This window comes from Aureococcus anophagefferens, assembly GCF_000186865.1.
Source record: "Aureococcus anophagefferens unplaced genomic scaffold AURANscaffold_19, whole genome shotgun sequence".
NCBI classification, from domain to species: domain Eukaryota; class Pelagophyceae; order Pelagomonadales; family Pelagomonadaceae; genus Aureococcus; species Aureococcus anophagefferens.
In genome coordinates this window covers 135,931-148,529 of record NW_008705579.1, presented here as the reverse complement: position 1 = coordinate 148,529, position 12,599 = coordinate 135,931, and the positions used below count along the sequence as shown (strand labels likewise).

The following is a 12,599-nucleotide window of genomic DNA, read 5'->3' as shown; positions in this document are numbered from 1 at the left end:
GTCGCGGCGCGCGCGCGACTACCTCGCGGCGCAGACCTACGACGACCGCGGCCGCGCGAAGCCGCGGAACGGCGGCCAGTTCTCGTCGCAGGACCGCCGGCTCGCCCTCGCCGTGCTCGGCGAGGCGCCGAAGAACGTCTTAGTCTTCGGAACGCCGCCCGACGGACCCTTCTGGGCCGAGACGAACGGCGAGGGCCGCACGGTCTTCCTCGAGGACAACGCGCCCAAGCTGGACAAGGCGCTCGCGGCGGGCCTGGAGGCGGCGCGCGTCGCGTACCACACGGTGCAGCGGGACTGGCTCGACGTCGACGTGCTGGACCCGGCCGATCCCCGGCTCAAAATCGACGGCGCGGCCGAGGTCCTCGCGTCGGCGGACTTCTGGGACCTCGTCGTCGTCGACGCGCCCGACGGCATGCACAAGTCGTCGACGGGGCGCGCCGCGCCCATCGCCGCGGCCGCGCGGCTCCTCGCGGCGCAGCGCGCCGCGCGGCCCGGGAGGGCGACGGACGTGCTCGTCCACGACGCGCACCGCGCGGGCGAGTTCGCCTGGGCGCTCCACGCCCTCGCGCCCCACGCGCGCTTCGTCAACGCGGCGGCGCTCGCGGCGTCGAGGCGCGCGGGCGACGCCGCGGCGCGCGGCGCGAACGCGTCCGCGACGCCCGTCGTCGAGTTCGCCTGGTTCCACGCGGACTAAGGAGGCGTCAAAAGGGCGGTACTCGGACTGCTCGTGTATTCCTTCGCGACTCGAGTGTGGAACCTAGGACGCTGGGGACACTTGCCACATGCGTCCGTGGTGAAATTTGTTAAAACAGCGAGCGCTGCCACTGCCACTGGATTTGGCCAAAAGACCCGGCCAAACTCCTAACTTTAGAAAAGTCTTTAGAACTTACTTTAGAGTCTTAGACGGGCCCGAGCTTCGCCTTGAGCTGCTTGATGTCGTCGGCGATGTCGTCCGTCAGTTTCACGGCGCCGTCGTCGTCGCCCGGCGCGGGCGCCGCGGCCGCGGGCCGCGGGGAGACGACGTAGGTCTGGATCGTGTGGGGCCCGAGGGACGCGCGGACCACGTCGCCGTCGATGTCGAGGTCGAAGTCCGCGGCGTGGGACGCCTCGTTGAGCGCGACGACGGCGACGTCGCCGGTCGGCCGCGCGAAGGCGACGGCCTGGACGAAGGGCCAGCCCGCCGTGACGCAGCGGCCGTCGGCGTCGCTCACGAGGGCGCCCGAGGGCAGGTGCGTGAAGCGCTGGTGGCGGTTCGCGCCGTCGCAGGGTTGGAGCTCGAGCTGCGCCCCTTCCGCTCCCGGCCGGTCCCGCGAGGGGCCCAGGCAGAGGCCGCCCTTGAGCTCCGCGATGGCGTGGCTGTCCGGGTCGCGCCGGAACTTGCCCACGGCGACGTCGCCGTGCTCCTTGCCGTACTCGCAGTTGACGAGCGCCAAGGACCCGACGCCGGGCGTGTTCGCGTCCGCGGCGCACAAGTCGCCCCACTTGTCGACGAAGCTCCCGTCGGTCATCTCGAGGTAGTCGTGGACGTCGTCGAGGGCCCAGGCCTGGCGCGGCGACGGCCGGTCCGGCGACCCCTGGCACTTGTGGAGCGTCAGCTCGAAGCCGACGGCCGCGCGCGTCGCCGCGCGCGTCGCCGCCCGGTCGTCGAAGAAGACGCCGTCGACGGCTATTTCGACGCGCTCGGAGCCGGGGTGGAGGTGCTTGGAGAAGTGGCCGATGACGTCGTAGTAGGACTGGATCTTGACGCCCGAGAATTTCTCGTCCGTCGCGTGCATCGGCGCGTCGCAGACGTTGCCCAGATGGTTCGGCCCGCCCCGGTGGTCCAACAGCAAATTCCAGTCGACCCAGCCGCAGGCGCCCAACGCGAGGTCGCTGAGGATGTCGTGCGCGTAGCGCTCGGACCGCAATAGGTCCGAGTCGCCGATGCCCGGGCAGTTGCAGCCCTCGGACGGCAGGAGCCGCGCGCCCTTGGGCAGCGCGTCGCGCGCGCGCGCCACGTTCGCGTGGCCCACGGCCCCGTCCAACGTGCGGTCGAGGCCGCCGGCGTACCAGTGGAACGCGACGCCGTCGACGAATTTGGCCGTCTCGGCGTCGCCGTAGACCGCGCGCGCCCAGTCGACCATGTGGTCCCGGTTGTGGTCGAAGACGAAGAGCTTGAGGTGGGGGTGGTCCGACTTCAGGCGCGGGCCGAGGAAGTCGCGCACGAAGGCGCCCGTCGAGTTGGCCGTGTAGCGGCACGCCTCCCACGGCGCGGAGAACTCGGGCTCGTTCTGCACCGTGAAGCCCCAGAGCGGCAGGCCCTGGGCCTCGTAGGCCGACGCGAACTTGGAGAAGTAGAGCGCCCAGGCCGCGTGGGCTTGCTCGTCGTGGGCGAGGCCGTCGGGCTGCGCGCTGCTCAGCATGGACCGGTTCCCGGGGAACTCGATGGACGGGTGGTCCGGGTCGGGCTCGAACTTTTTGCGCGGCGCCTTGAGCCAGGCCGGCGGGCTCCAGGGCGACGCGAAGAGCTTGAAGTCGCCGCCGCGCCGCTCCGTGGCCGCCCTGGCCGCGGCCATGAGCGGGATCATCTCCGCCCGGTCGTGGGTCACGCTATGGTCGAAGTGGTCGAGCGAAAAGTCGCCGTCGACGGGCGCGAAGTCGTAGGACGCGACGCAGAAGTCGCAGGAGTTCATGTGCACGCGCCCGAGGCTGTAGCCGATGCCGTCCTCGCCCCAGTACTTCTCCACGACCTCCGCCCGCGCGTCCGCGGGCATGCGCGCCCACGTCCGCGCGGACGCCTCCGTGAACGCGCCGCCGAAGCCGTCGATGCTCTGGTAGGTCTTCGACGTGTCGACGCTCACGCGCCCGCGCGGCGGCTGGACGTCGCCGGTGAGCAGCGACGACAGGAAGCCGCCCGCGCGCCCTTTCCGCGGCCGCGCGTCGCACGACTCGCGCGGGCCCAACGTCCGCGACGTCGTGCGCCCGCCGCCGGCGCCGCTCTTCATGGCCGTCTCGAAGACCGTGACCGTGCGCCCGCCGCTCGCCGGCGCGGGGCCGCAGCCGTGCGGCGCCGTCAGGTACTCGGGCGTGCTCGCGTTGAGCCGCAGGGCCGTCCAGGACAGCGCCGCGACGACGAACACCGCGGCGGCGACGATGCTCGGCCTCATGGTGCGAGTCGTTGCAGCGGGTACGCGATCGCGGCGCGGGTGGCTGCCCGCGACCCAACGCAGCTGCAGAAACAGCGGTTCTCGGCGAGCGAGCGCGCCGCGATCACCGCCGGCTCCGCAAGCTGCATCTCGAGCGGCTGCTTGCACAAGGCGCGGATCATCATGCTGCGCCTCCTCGCGGCGATCGCTGCGGCGTGCGTGCTCACGCTCACACAAGCGCTCGTCGCGCCGCGGTGCGCGGTCGCCGCGCGGCCGCCGTCGCTGAAGGCGCGCACAGCTCTGATCTTGCGCGGCGGCGAGGACGACGACGAGGAGGACGACGACGACGAGGCCTTCGAGGAGGGGGAGGACGAGGACGAGGAGGACGAGGCCGACGAGGATGACGACGAGGCCGCGGGCGACGACGGCGACGACGGCGACGACGACGACGGCGACGACGACGACGACGACGAGGACGAGGACGCCGTCGAGGAGGCGGACACGGGCCTGGACGTCGCGGCGCTGAAGCGCCTCATCATCATGGGCACGCTGACGGTGGCGATGCACCTCTTCCTGCCCAAGCCGCAGCCGCCGCAGCCGGAGGACGACGAGTCGTCGGCCGCGGTCGCCGTCGACGACGCGCCGGCGGAGGCCGAGGCGTCCGAGGAGCCGGCCGACGAGCCCGAGCTCGAGGCGGCGGCGGAGACCTACGCCGAGGCCGTCGAGGAGGAGGCCTACGCCGAGGCGCCCGCGCCCGAGGCCGACGAGGCGACGGAGGAGGAGATCCTCGAGGCCTACGAGGACACGGACGGCATGACCGACGAGGAGGCCCTCGCGGAGCTCGAGGCCATGGCCCGACAGGAGGCCGCCTAGGCCGCCGACCCCCCTAAGCATCATCGTCGCGTCGCGCGCGTTACCGCCGTCGCGCCGCGGCGAGCGCGAGGAGCGCGCCGGCGCCGAAGGCCGCGGCGAGGGACGCGACGCGCGCGGCTCTGCGCCGCGCCTGGGCGTCGCGGCGCCGCGGCGTCGAGGCGAGCTCGTGGAGGGCGATGGAGCAGGCCGTCGCGACGTTGACGGAGTCGACGGCGTTCGCCATGGGGATCGTGAGGCGGACGTCCGCGAGGCGCTGCGCCTCGTCCGTCAGGCCGGGGCCCTCGGCGCCCATGAGCACGGCGACGCGCTCCGGCCGGTCGTCCGCGCGCCACTCGTTGATGGGCACGGGCGCGCCGACGGCGTCGTCGACGGCCGTCGACCGCGCGGACGTCGGCGGCGTCACGAGCGCGCAGACGACGTGGCCGCTCGCCTTGGCGGCTTGTACGACGTCGGCGATGGACCCCCGGCGCGTGAAGGGGATGGCCAGCGCGTGGCCGCCGGAGACGCGGATCGACTTCCGGTAGTACGGGTCCGCGCTCCGGCCGTCGAAGACGACGGCGCCCGCGCCGAAGGCCGCGCCGTTGCGGAAGACGGCGCCGACGTTGTCGAGGTTGTTCGTCCGCTCGCAGAGGACGACCGTCGACGGGCCCGTCGCCGGCAGCGCGCCGAGGAGTTCCCCGGGCGCGACGCTCGGGAGCTTGCGGCCGCACGCGAGGACGCCGCGGTGGAAGTTGAAGCCCACGAGGCCGCTGTAGTCCTCGTGGGTGAGGGCGTAGACGGGCACGCCCCGGGCGCGCACGGCGGCGATGAGGCTCTTCATCGGCGCGACGCGCCGCTCGCTGACGCACACGCTCTCCAGAGGCATGCGGCCGTGCTGCACGAGGTTGTGCACGCTGTTCTCGCCCTCGAGGATGAAGAGGTCGCCGCGGCCGGCCACATCCCGCTCCTTGAGGTTCTGGTACACGGCGACGCGCGGGTCCGAGGCGTCGAGGTGCAGCACGCCGTCCATGTCCTCCTCGGGCTCGCCGCCGCCGCCGAAGCGGCTCGCCATGACCTTGGCGACGGGCATGTTGTTCTCGAGCGTGCGAGCGAGCGGTGTGGTTTTTTTTAAGGGTGTTGCTAGTTGTGATTGCCGACGCCGTGGTGCTGCTCTCTAGCTCGAGCTTGTGGCAGAGTCGCCGACGGCACCACTGGCTGCACGATGCATACTAACTGTTGCACGAGTTTGCGTTGATCTTGAGCGCATTTAGCCAATGTTTGGGCAGCCCTCGCAACATATTTCTCGTGTCGCGGCAGCCTGTTGCGTCGTCGTGCGCGCCGTCGCACCAGCGTGATCGCGGTCGGTCCCGGTGCATGCCGGAGCCGGCCGCGTCGTCCTTCCTGCAGACGCTGGCGGACGAGCATGGCGTCGACGAGTTGCTCTTCGCCGGCAAGTCGACGGCGGCGCCGACGGAGGCGCGCGTCGAGGCCGGGAGCCCCGGCGCGCCGCTCGGCGCCGCCGTGAGCGACGGCGACGCCGCCGGCGGCAACGGCCGCGTGGAAAAGCCCCTGGAGGAGCTGGAGGCGGCCCACGACGACCTGGCCATGGTCCGCGAGTCGCTGAGCAAGCTCGCGCCCGAGTGGCTGCCGTCGAAGCTCGCGGACGGCAAGGGCCCGCTGTCCCAGGCGGACATCAACCGGCGCCACGGCTACACGGACTTCGACGACCTGGACCTCGGCGGCGAGCTCGGCGTCGGCGGCTTCTCGACCGTGAGGGTCGCGACGAACCGATCGACGGGCGCGCTCTTCGCGGTCAAGTCCGCGCCGCACAAGCCGGGCCACGACCCGACGTCGGCGTCGGGCAAGGACGACGCGGACATGCTCTGCGACGAGGCGCGCGTGCTCCACATGCTCTGCCACGCGTCCGTGATCCACTGCTACGGCATCGCCATCTTCCCCAAGGAGGTGCTCATGGTCCTCGAGCTCATGGAGGGCGGCGAGCTCTTCGAGCGCATCGTCGCCAAGCCGACGCACCACTACACGGAGGCCGGCGCGCGCAAGGCGGCCTACGTGCTCCTCCACGCCGTCGAGTACCTCACGGCCCACGGCATCGTGCACCGCGACCTCAAGCCCGAGAATTTACTATTGCGGAGCGACAGCAGCGACCACGACTTCAAGATCGCCGACTTCGGCCTCGCCGTCGTCCTTTCGCGGCCGGGCGACGTTTCGGGCAAGCGGCTCGTCAAGGAGTACGCGGGCACGCCGGGCTACGTCGCGCCCGAAGTCTACGACGCGTGCGACTACCCGAACCACCCGGGCTACGGCGCGGAGGCCGACGCCTGGTCCTGCGGCGCCATCATCTACGCGCTGCTCGGCGGCTACCTGCCGTGGCCGACGCGCGACATGGAGAAGCACAAGGCGCAGCTCCGGACGAAGACCGTGAGCTTCGCGGACGCGAGCTGGGAGGAGGTGAGCCCCGAGGCCACGGATTTGGTGCGCGGGCTCCTCGACCGGGACCCCTACCGGCGCACGAAATTGGCCAAGGCGTTGGGCGCCAAGTGGTTCGAGATGGACAGCAACGACCTCGGCCGGAACACGCTCTACCGCTGCCACGTGAACTTCGCGCAGTCGCTAGATCAGGTCAATTCCCTGGAGGAGCGGTGCACGTCGGGCTTCGGCCGCCACGTCCACGACGCCGCGGAGAAGGAGGAGGTCGCCGTCGCGTCGTCGCCCGTGCCCCGCAAGGGCGCGCTCCACGCCTGGGATTTGAAGGAGAAGCACGGCTACACGACTTTCGAAGATTTGGACATCGGCGAGAAGCTCGGCGAGGGGGGCTTCGCCGTCGTGCGCCTCGCGACGAATCGGGTGACGTCGGCGACCTTCGCCGTCAAGGAGGCGCCGCACAAGCCGGGCCACGACCCGAACCGGGACCCGGACGACGCGGACATGCTCGCGGACGAGGCGAAGATCCTGCGGAGCCTCTGCCACGACACGGTCATCCACTGCTACGACGTCGTCGTGCGGCCGGAGCAGTGCTTCGTCGTCCTCCAGCTCATGAAGGGCGGCGAGCTCTTCGATAGAATTGTTGGCAAGCCGAACCACCACTACACGGAGAACGAGGCGCGCAAGGCGGCCTACGTTTTGCTCAACGCCGTGGCCTTTCTGTCGGACCACGGCGTCGTCCACCGCGACCTCAAGCCGGAGAATTTACTCCTGGCCGACGACGCCAACGACCACGACTTCAAGATCGCCGACTTTGGCCTCGCGGCGATCCTCACGGACGAGCGGCCGGCGCTCAACGACTTCGCGGGCACGCCGGGCTACGCGGCGCCCGAGGTCTACGACGCGCGCGACTTCTACGACGTCGCGGGCTACGGCGTCGCGTCGGACTGCTGGTCCTGCGGCGCGCTCATCTTCTGCCTGCTCGGGGGCTACCTGCCGTGGTCCGCGCGCGACGAGGAGAAGATGGCCGCGAACATCCGGGCCCAGGACGTCGAGTTCCACGCGGGCTACTGGGACACCGCGTCGCCCGAGGCCAAGGAGTTGATCGCGGGCCTCCTGCGGCGCGACCCGGCGCGGCGGCTCTCCGCCGCGGCCGCGCTCGACTGCGCGTGGTTCGCCATGGACGACACGGTCCTCGAGTACAACAAGCTCCACGACGTCCACGACACGCTGTCCGTGAGCCACGACCACGTCCAGGACACGGGCCACGCGCACCTCCGGGGCGTCCACGTCCACGACGTCATCGAGGCGGAGCGGCTCCGGAAGCGCGCGGACCTGCTGGTCCGCGACATCCCCGACGAGGTCGAGGTCAACCTCATCTTTCGCGGCGACTTCGAGTCCGCGAACCGCGGCGCGCGCCAGCACACCATCGGCGACGCCGTCTTCGGCTGCTGCGCCGCGGGCTGCGGCGACGCGGCCGACGCGGTCTACGACATGCAGGCGCAGGCCCGCGCGCGGCGCTAAGCGCCGTTACTCAAAGCCCGCGCGCGGAGGTCGAGGACCATGGCGTCGAAGGTCGCCGCGGGGAACTCCGTGTGGCCCGCGCCGCGGACGACGCGGAGGTGCGCGTTTCGTAGCCGGGCCGCGTGGTAGCGGCTGCAGTTCGGGTCCGTGAGCGCGTCCCGCTCGCCGTGGTACAACAACACGGGACACGCGATGGACTCGAGGCCGTCGTGCCACGCGGCGGGAAGCCCCTCCATCCACATGTCCGCGACCCAGCCCGGGGTGAGCGTCCTATACCCGCACGTCACGCCGAGCCAGATCTTCGCGGTCCACTCGATGCCCGCGCGGTAGCCCGTCGCCGGCGTGGCTTCGCCGTGGAACCAGTGCGCGTTTCGGGGGTAGCCGCGCCGGTAGTTCGAGTCGCCGCAGTTCACCAAGCACGCCGTCACGCGCCGCGGGAACGCGTGCGCGACGGCTAGAGCGCAGGGCCCGCCCGACGACGCGCCCATGACGGCGAAGCGCGGGGCGCCCAACCAGTCCGCGACGGCGGCCATGTCCGCCGCGAACATCTCGTACGTAAAATTCCAGGGGAAGACGTCCAGCGTGGACTTGCCGTAGCCAGGCCGCGCGACGCAGGCGAACGTTAGCGGTAAGCTGTCAAACTCCGCGCGGGGGTCGTCGCCGTCCGTTAAGCGATTGAAGAGGAGCGCCGCGCTCTGCGGGAAGCCGTCCGGTTCTTCGGGCAGCTCGTAGCGCCCGCAGCAGTGCGCCAGCGCCCGCGACGCGTTCGCGTTGAACATGCCCGGGAACATCAGCACCACCGGGTCCTCCTTGGAGCAGCGGCCGAACATCTGGTACTCGATGCGCCGGCCCGAGGGGCATTTTACCTCATGGCGCACGCCTCGGATGCGGGGGTGCCATCCAGCCATGATGGCCAGGTTTTTTCCTGCGATCCCTGCGGCTTTCATTCCTCGGAGAGCGACGTCGGGTTCCTCGATGGTGGACATCACAGTTCGGGGAGCGGCATCGGTTCCCATATTCTTGAAGTCGTCCCAGGTGTGGAATTGATCCCAGAGCTCGTCATCCGAGTCGTCCTCGGAGGGGCTGCCCATCGCGTGTCAGAAATCGCTTCAAGTTGTGCCACATTTGCCTTTGTATCATAAACCAGTTGCGCGCGTTGGCAGCGTCCACACACCGTTCGCCGCGATGGAGACGAACCGGATTTTCTCCGCGGAGCAGATCGTCGTCCATCCCGACCTGCCGATCATCCTGAAGGACTACTCGAAGGCGCTGATCCGAGCGAACCCCAAAAACATCGACGCCTTCTCCGCGGAGTACTTCCGACAGAAGGCGGGCATCGAGGGCGACCCGGTGCCGGGAAGCGCCGAAAAGAACGAAGAGGCCTAGGCGCCCGCGAGGGCGGCGCAGGCTATATGTGCGTCGAGCCGACGGAATCGACGGCCGCGCGCGCGCGCGCCGCCGGCCCGCCGGGGCTCCCCGGCGGCGGCGGCGGCGGCGCGCGGCGGCCGCCGACGACGACGATGCCGCGGCGCGGATCCACGTCCGCGCGTCCGCGGTGAAAGCATCGCTCCCCCGGGGCCGCCCGTGCTTCTTCGACGTCGGCGCGCCGTCTCCGAAGCGCGGCGCTTCGCGGCGCGCTAATTCGTTTTCGCGACCCTATGGATCGACGACACGCGGCGGGATTCGTTCCGGGATTTTGGCCGCGCGGGGAGGGATAGGTCGGCCTTCATCGCGGAGGTGCGATCGGCGTCGTCCCAGACGCCATTGTTGAAGGCAGCTTGCACCAGCATTTCGCGATGGATGGAGGCGCATAGCTCGAAAGACCAGCGATATGGAGCGCAAGAAGAAGAAGCAGAAAGTGTCTGCAAAGTTCGAAGACGCCTTCGGCTCTGGCGCGAGCAGCGGTGACCGGACGAAGCAGCCGCGCCGCGAGCCGCCGCCGGCGGAGGAGATCCGCGAGGGCTCGGCCGTGTTCCGCCCGTCGGCGCACGTCTTCTTCAACCCGCTGCAGACGCTCCAGCGCGACCTCACCGTCGCCGCCCTCGGCGCGGCGCTCGCCGGGCGCACGGGCGCCACGGTCCTCGACGCGATGTGCGGCGGCGGCGTCCGCGGCGTCCGCTACGCGCTCGAGGTCGCCGAGGTCGGCGCGGTCCTGGCGACGGACACGTCCGAGGCCGCCGTCGCCGCCGCGAACGCGACGGCCGCCGCGAACGGGCTCGGCGCGGCGTACGCGGCCGTGGTCGGCGACGCGAACGCGCGCATGCGCCGCGACTCGTTCGACGCCGTCGACCTCGACCCCTGCGGGTCCGCGGCGCCCTTCGTCGACGCGGGCGTGCGGTCCGTGCGGAGCGGCGGCTTGCTCTGCGTGGCGTCGACGGAGGACGTCGTCGGCTCCGGGCCCCGCGACCGCGGCGGCGACGGCAGGTCCGCGTGCTTCGCCAGGTACGGCGGTTTCGCCTTTTCGGAAAAGGCCGGCAAGGCGCTGGGCAAGGGCGCCGCGGGCGAGGTCGCGCTGCGGCTCCTGGCGGGCCGCGTCTGCCGGGCCGCGCGCGACGCGGGGCGGACGGCGACGCCGCTGCTCTGCGTCAACGTCGACTTCTTCCGCCGGTGCTACTTCCGCGTCGACGACGGCGCGTCTGCGGTCCCGCACGCCGTCGGCGACGCCGACGGGGCGCGCGTGGCGTGGACCGTCGGGGACACCGCGCCCGACGCGCGGGGCGGGACCCGGTGCGGCCCGCTCTACGCCGGCGCGCTCTACGACGGAGCGTTCGCCGCGGCCGTCGCCGCGCGCCTCGACCCGGCGCGGTCGACGACGCGCCGCGCGGCCGCGCTCCTCCGCGACGCGCGGGACCGCGGGGCTGCGCTCGCCGACGGGGTGCGGGCCGCGCGCGCCGAGGCGCCCGCGGCGCGCGCGGCGCCGGCCGGCGCCGGCGGCGCCGGCGGCGCCGGCTGCGACGCCGCGCGGCTCCCGCCCGCGGACGGGCGCGTCTCCGCGCCCCCGCAGCGTCGGCTCCCGGACGACGCCGCGGGCGTGCGCGCGGCCGTCGCGGCGGCGCTGCCGGCCTTCGCCGCGGAGCGCGTCGTCGTCGTCGGCGCGCTGCGACACGCCGCGCCGCGCGCCGCGAGCGACCGCCACGCGCGCTTCGAGGCCGGCGGCGGCGACGGCGACGGCGGCGGCGGCGACGACGACGCCCGCGCGCCGCGGCTCGCCGCCGCGCCGTCGCTCGAGCGGGCCCTCGCGGACGCCAAGGACGGCGACGTCGTCGTCGTCCCGTCCGGCTCGCACGAGGCGGACCGCTTCGTCGTCGAGGACCTGCGCCTCGCGATCCTGGGCGGCGCCGGCGCGACGCTGCGGCTCCGCGGCGACGCCTCGCGGCGCGGGGACCCCGCGGACACGCTCGCCGTCCGCGGTCGACGCGCGGACGTCGCGGTCGCGGGACTGGAGCTCGTGGCGAGCCAGGGCTCGGCCGTCAAGGTCGAGGGCGGCGCGGCCTGCGCCCTCGAGCGCTGCCGCGTCTCGGCGGCCGCCGGCGCGCGGCGCGCGCTCGTCGTCGCGTCCGACGGCTCGCGACTGTCGCTCCGGGGGTGCGATTTGACGGGCGGCGGCGGCGCGGGCCTCCTCGCCGTCGGCAAGGCGTCCGCGGTCCTCGAGGACACGGCCATCTCCGAGACGCCCGGCGCCGCGCTCGACGCGCGCCGCGGCGGCGCCGTCTCCGCGACGCGCTGCGTCCTCGCCGGCTGCGGCGGCCACGCGAAGTTCGGCGGCCACGCGGCTACAGCGACGGCGCACGGCACCCTGACGCTCGCGGGCGTCCACGTCGCCCGCGCGCCCCGGGGCGCGCTCCGCGCGAGCGACCACGGCGCCTGCGCCGCGGCGGACTGCCGCGTCGACGGCGCCTGCGCGGCGGCCGACAGGGCAGCAAAAGGGTGCGAAATTCCCAACTTCAAAGGCTCATATCTCGGCCGTTTTCCACTCGTTTTGGCTGATTTTTGGACGAGCGATCATCTCTCGGAACGGCCTCGAAGCGTGGATGCTTTTCCCGGAACGCGCGCGCGCGGAACACTCACGTTGAAGCGACGTTGAATCACCCTTTTGCTGCCCAGGCGGCGGAAGGCGGCGAGCTCGACCTCGCGCGCTGCCTCGTCGCCGGCGACGTCGCCGCCGACGGCGACGCGAGCCTCGCGACGCTCGCCCGCGTCACGGCGCGGACCTGGGCCGCGACGAACCGCGGCGAGGTCGTCGCGCGCGACTCGAGGACGACGACTAAGACCTAGGTTTTTTTACGAGAGCGGCGCGCGGGCGCCGCGCGCGCGCGCGCGCCGTCGACGCGGCTCGCGCCCGCCGCGCGCAGCGACGGCGCGCCGCCCGCGGCCGCCGCGGGCGGCGCCGCGCCGGGGCGGCCGCGGGTCGAGGACGCGGCCGCCCCGCGGAGCGGGCGGCGCCGCGGCGCCGCATCATGGTTTGAAATTGAACGCCGCGTAGAGCGCCTCCTTTTGCGCCTTGCATTTGTCGAAGGCGTTGTTCGTGTCCGCGAGGCACGCGCGGAAGGCCTCGAACTCCGGCGAGCACGAGCTCTTCAGCTTCGCGATGAGCCCGTCGCCGCAGGCCGTCACGGCGCTGCCCTCCTCGAGGCAGCTCCCGGGGTTCGGCGACGC

General features: G+C 72.3%; 2 protein-coding genes across 2 annotated transcripts; one reads left to right on the top strand and one right to left on the bottom strand.

Annotated features, from left to right (window-relative positions):
* Positions 1 to 899: 899 nt before the first annotated feature.
* Positions 900 to 5,149, bottom strand: AURANDRAFT_72107 (hypothetical protein; the record flags this gene model as incomplete). Its single annotated transcript, XM_009041113.1, has 2 exons — positions 900 to 3,141; positions 4,043 to 5,149. The coding sequence occupies 2 exons, from the start codon at positions 5,065 to 5,067 to the stop codon at positions 900 to 902; spliced, it is 3,267 nt and encodes a 1,088-aa protein (XP_009039361.1).
* Positions 5,150 to 6,779: 1,630 nt separating this feature from the next.
* On the top strand, positions 6,780 to 7,604 carry AURANDRAFT_13007 (hypothetical protein; the record flags this gene model as incomplete). Its single annotated transcript, XM_009041241.1, has 1 exon — positions 6,780 to 7,604. A coding segment is annotated over one exon (825 nt), but the record flags the coding sequence as incomplete, so codon positions are not given.
* Between the last annotated feature and the right edge of the window lie 4,995 nt (positions 7,605 to 12,599).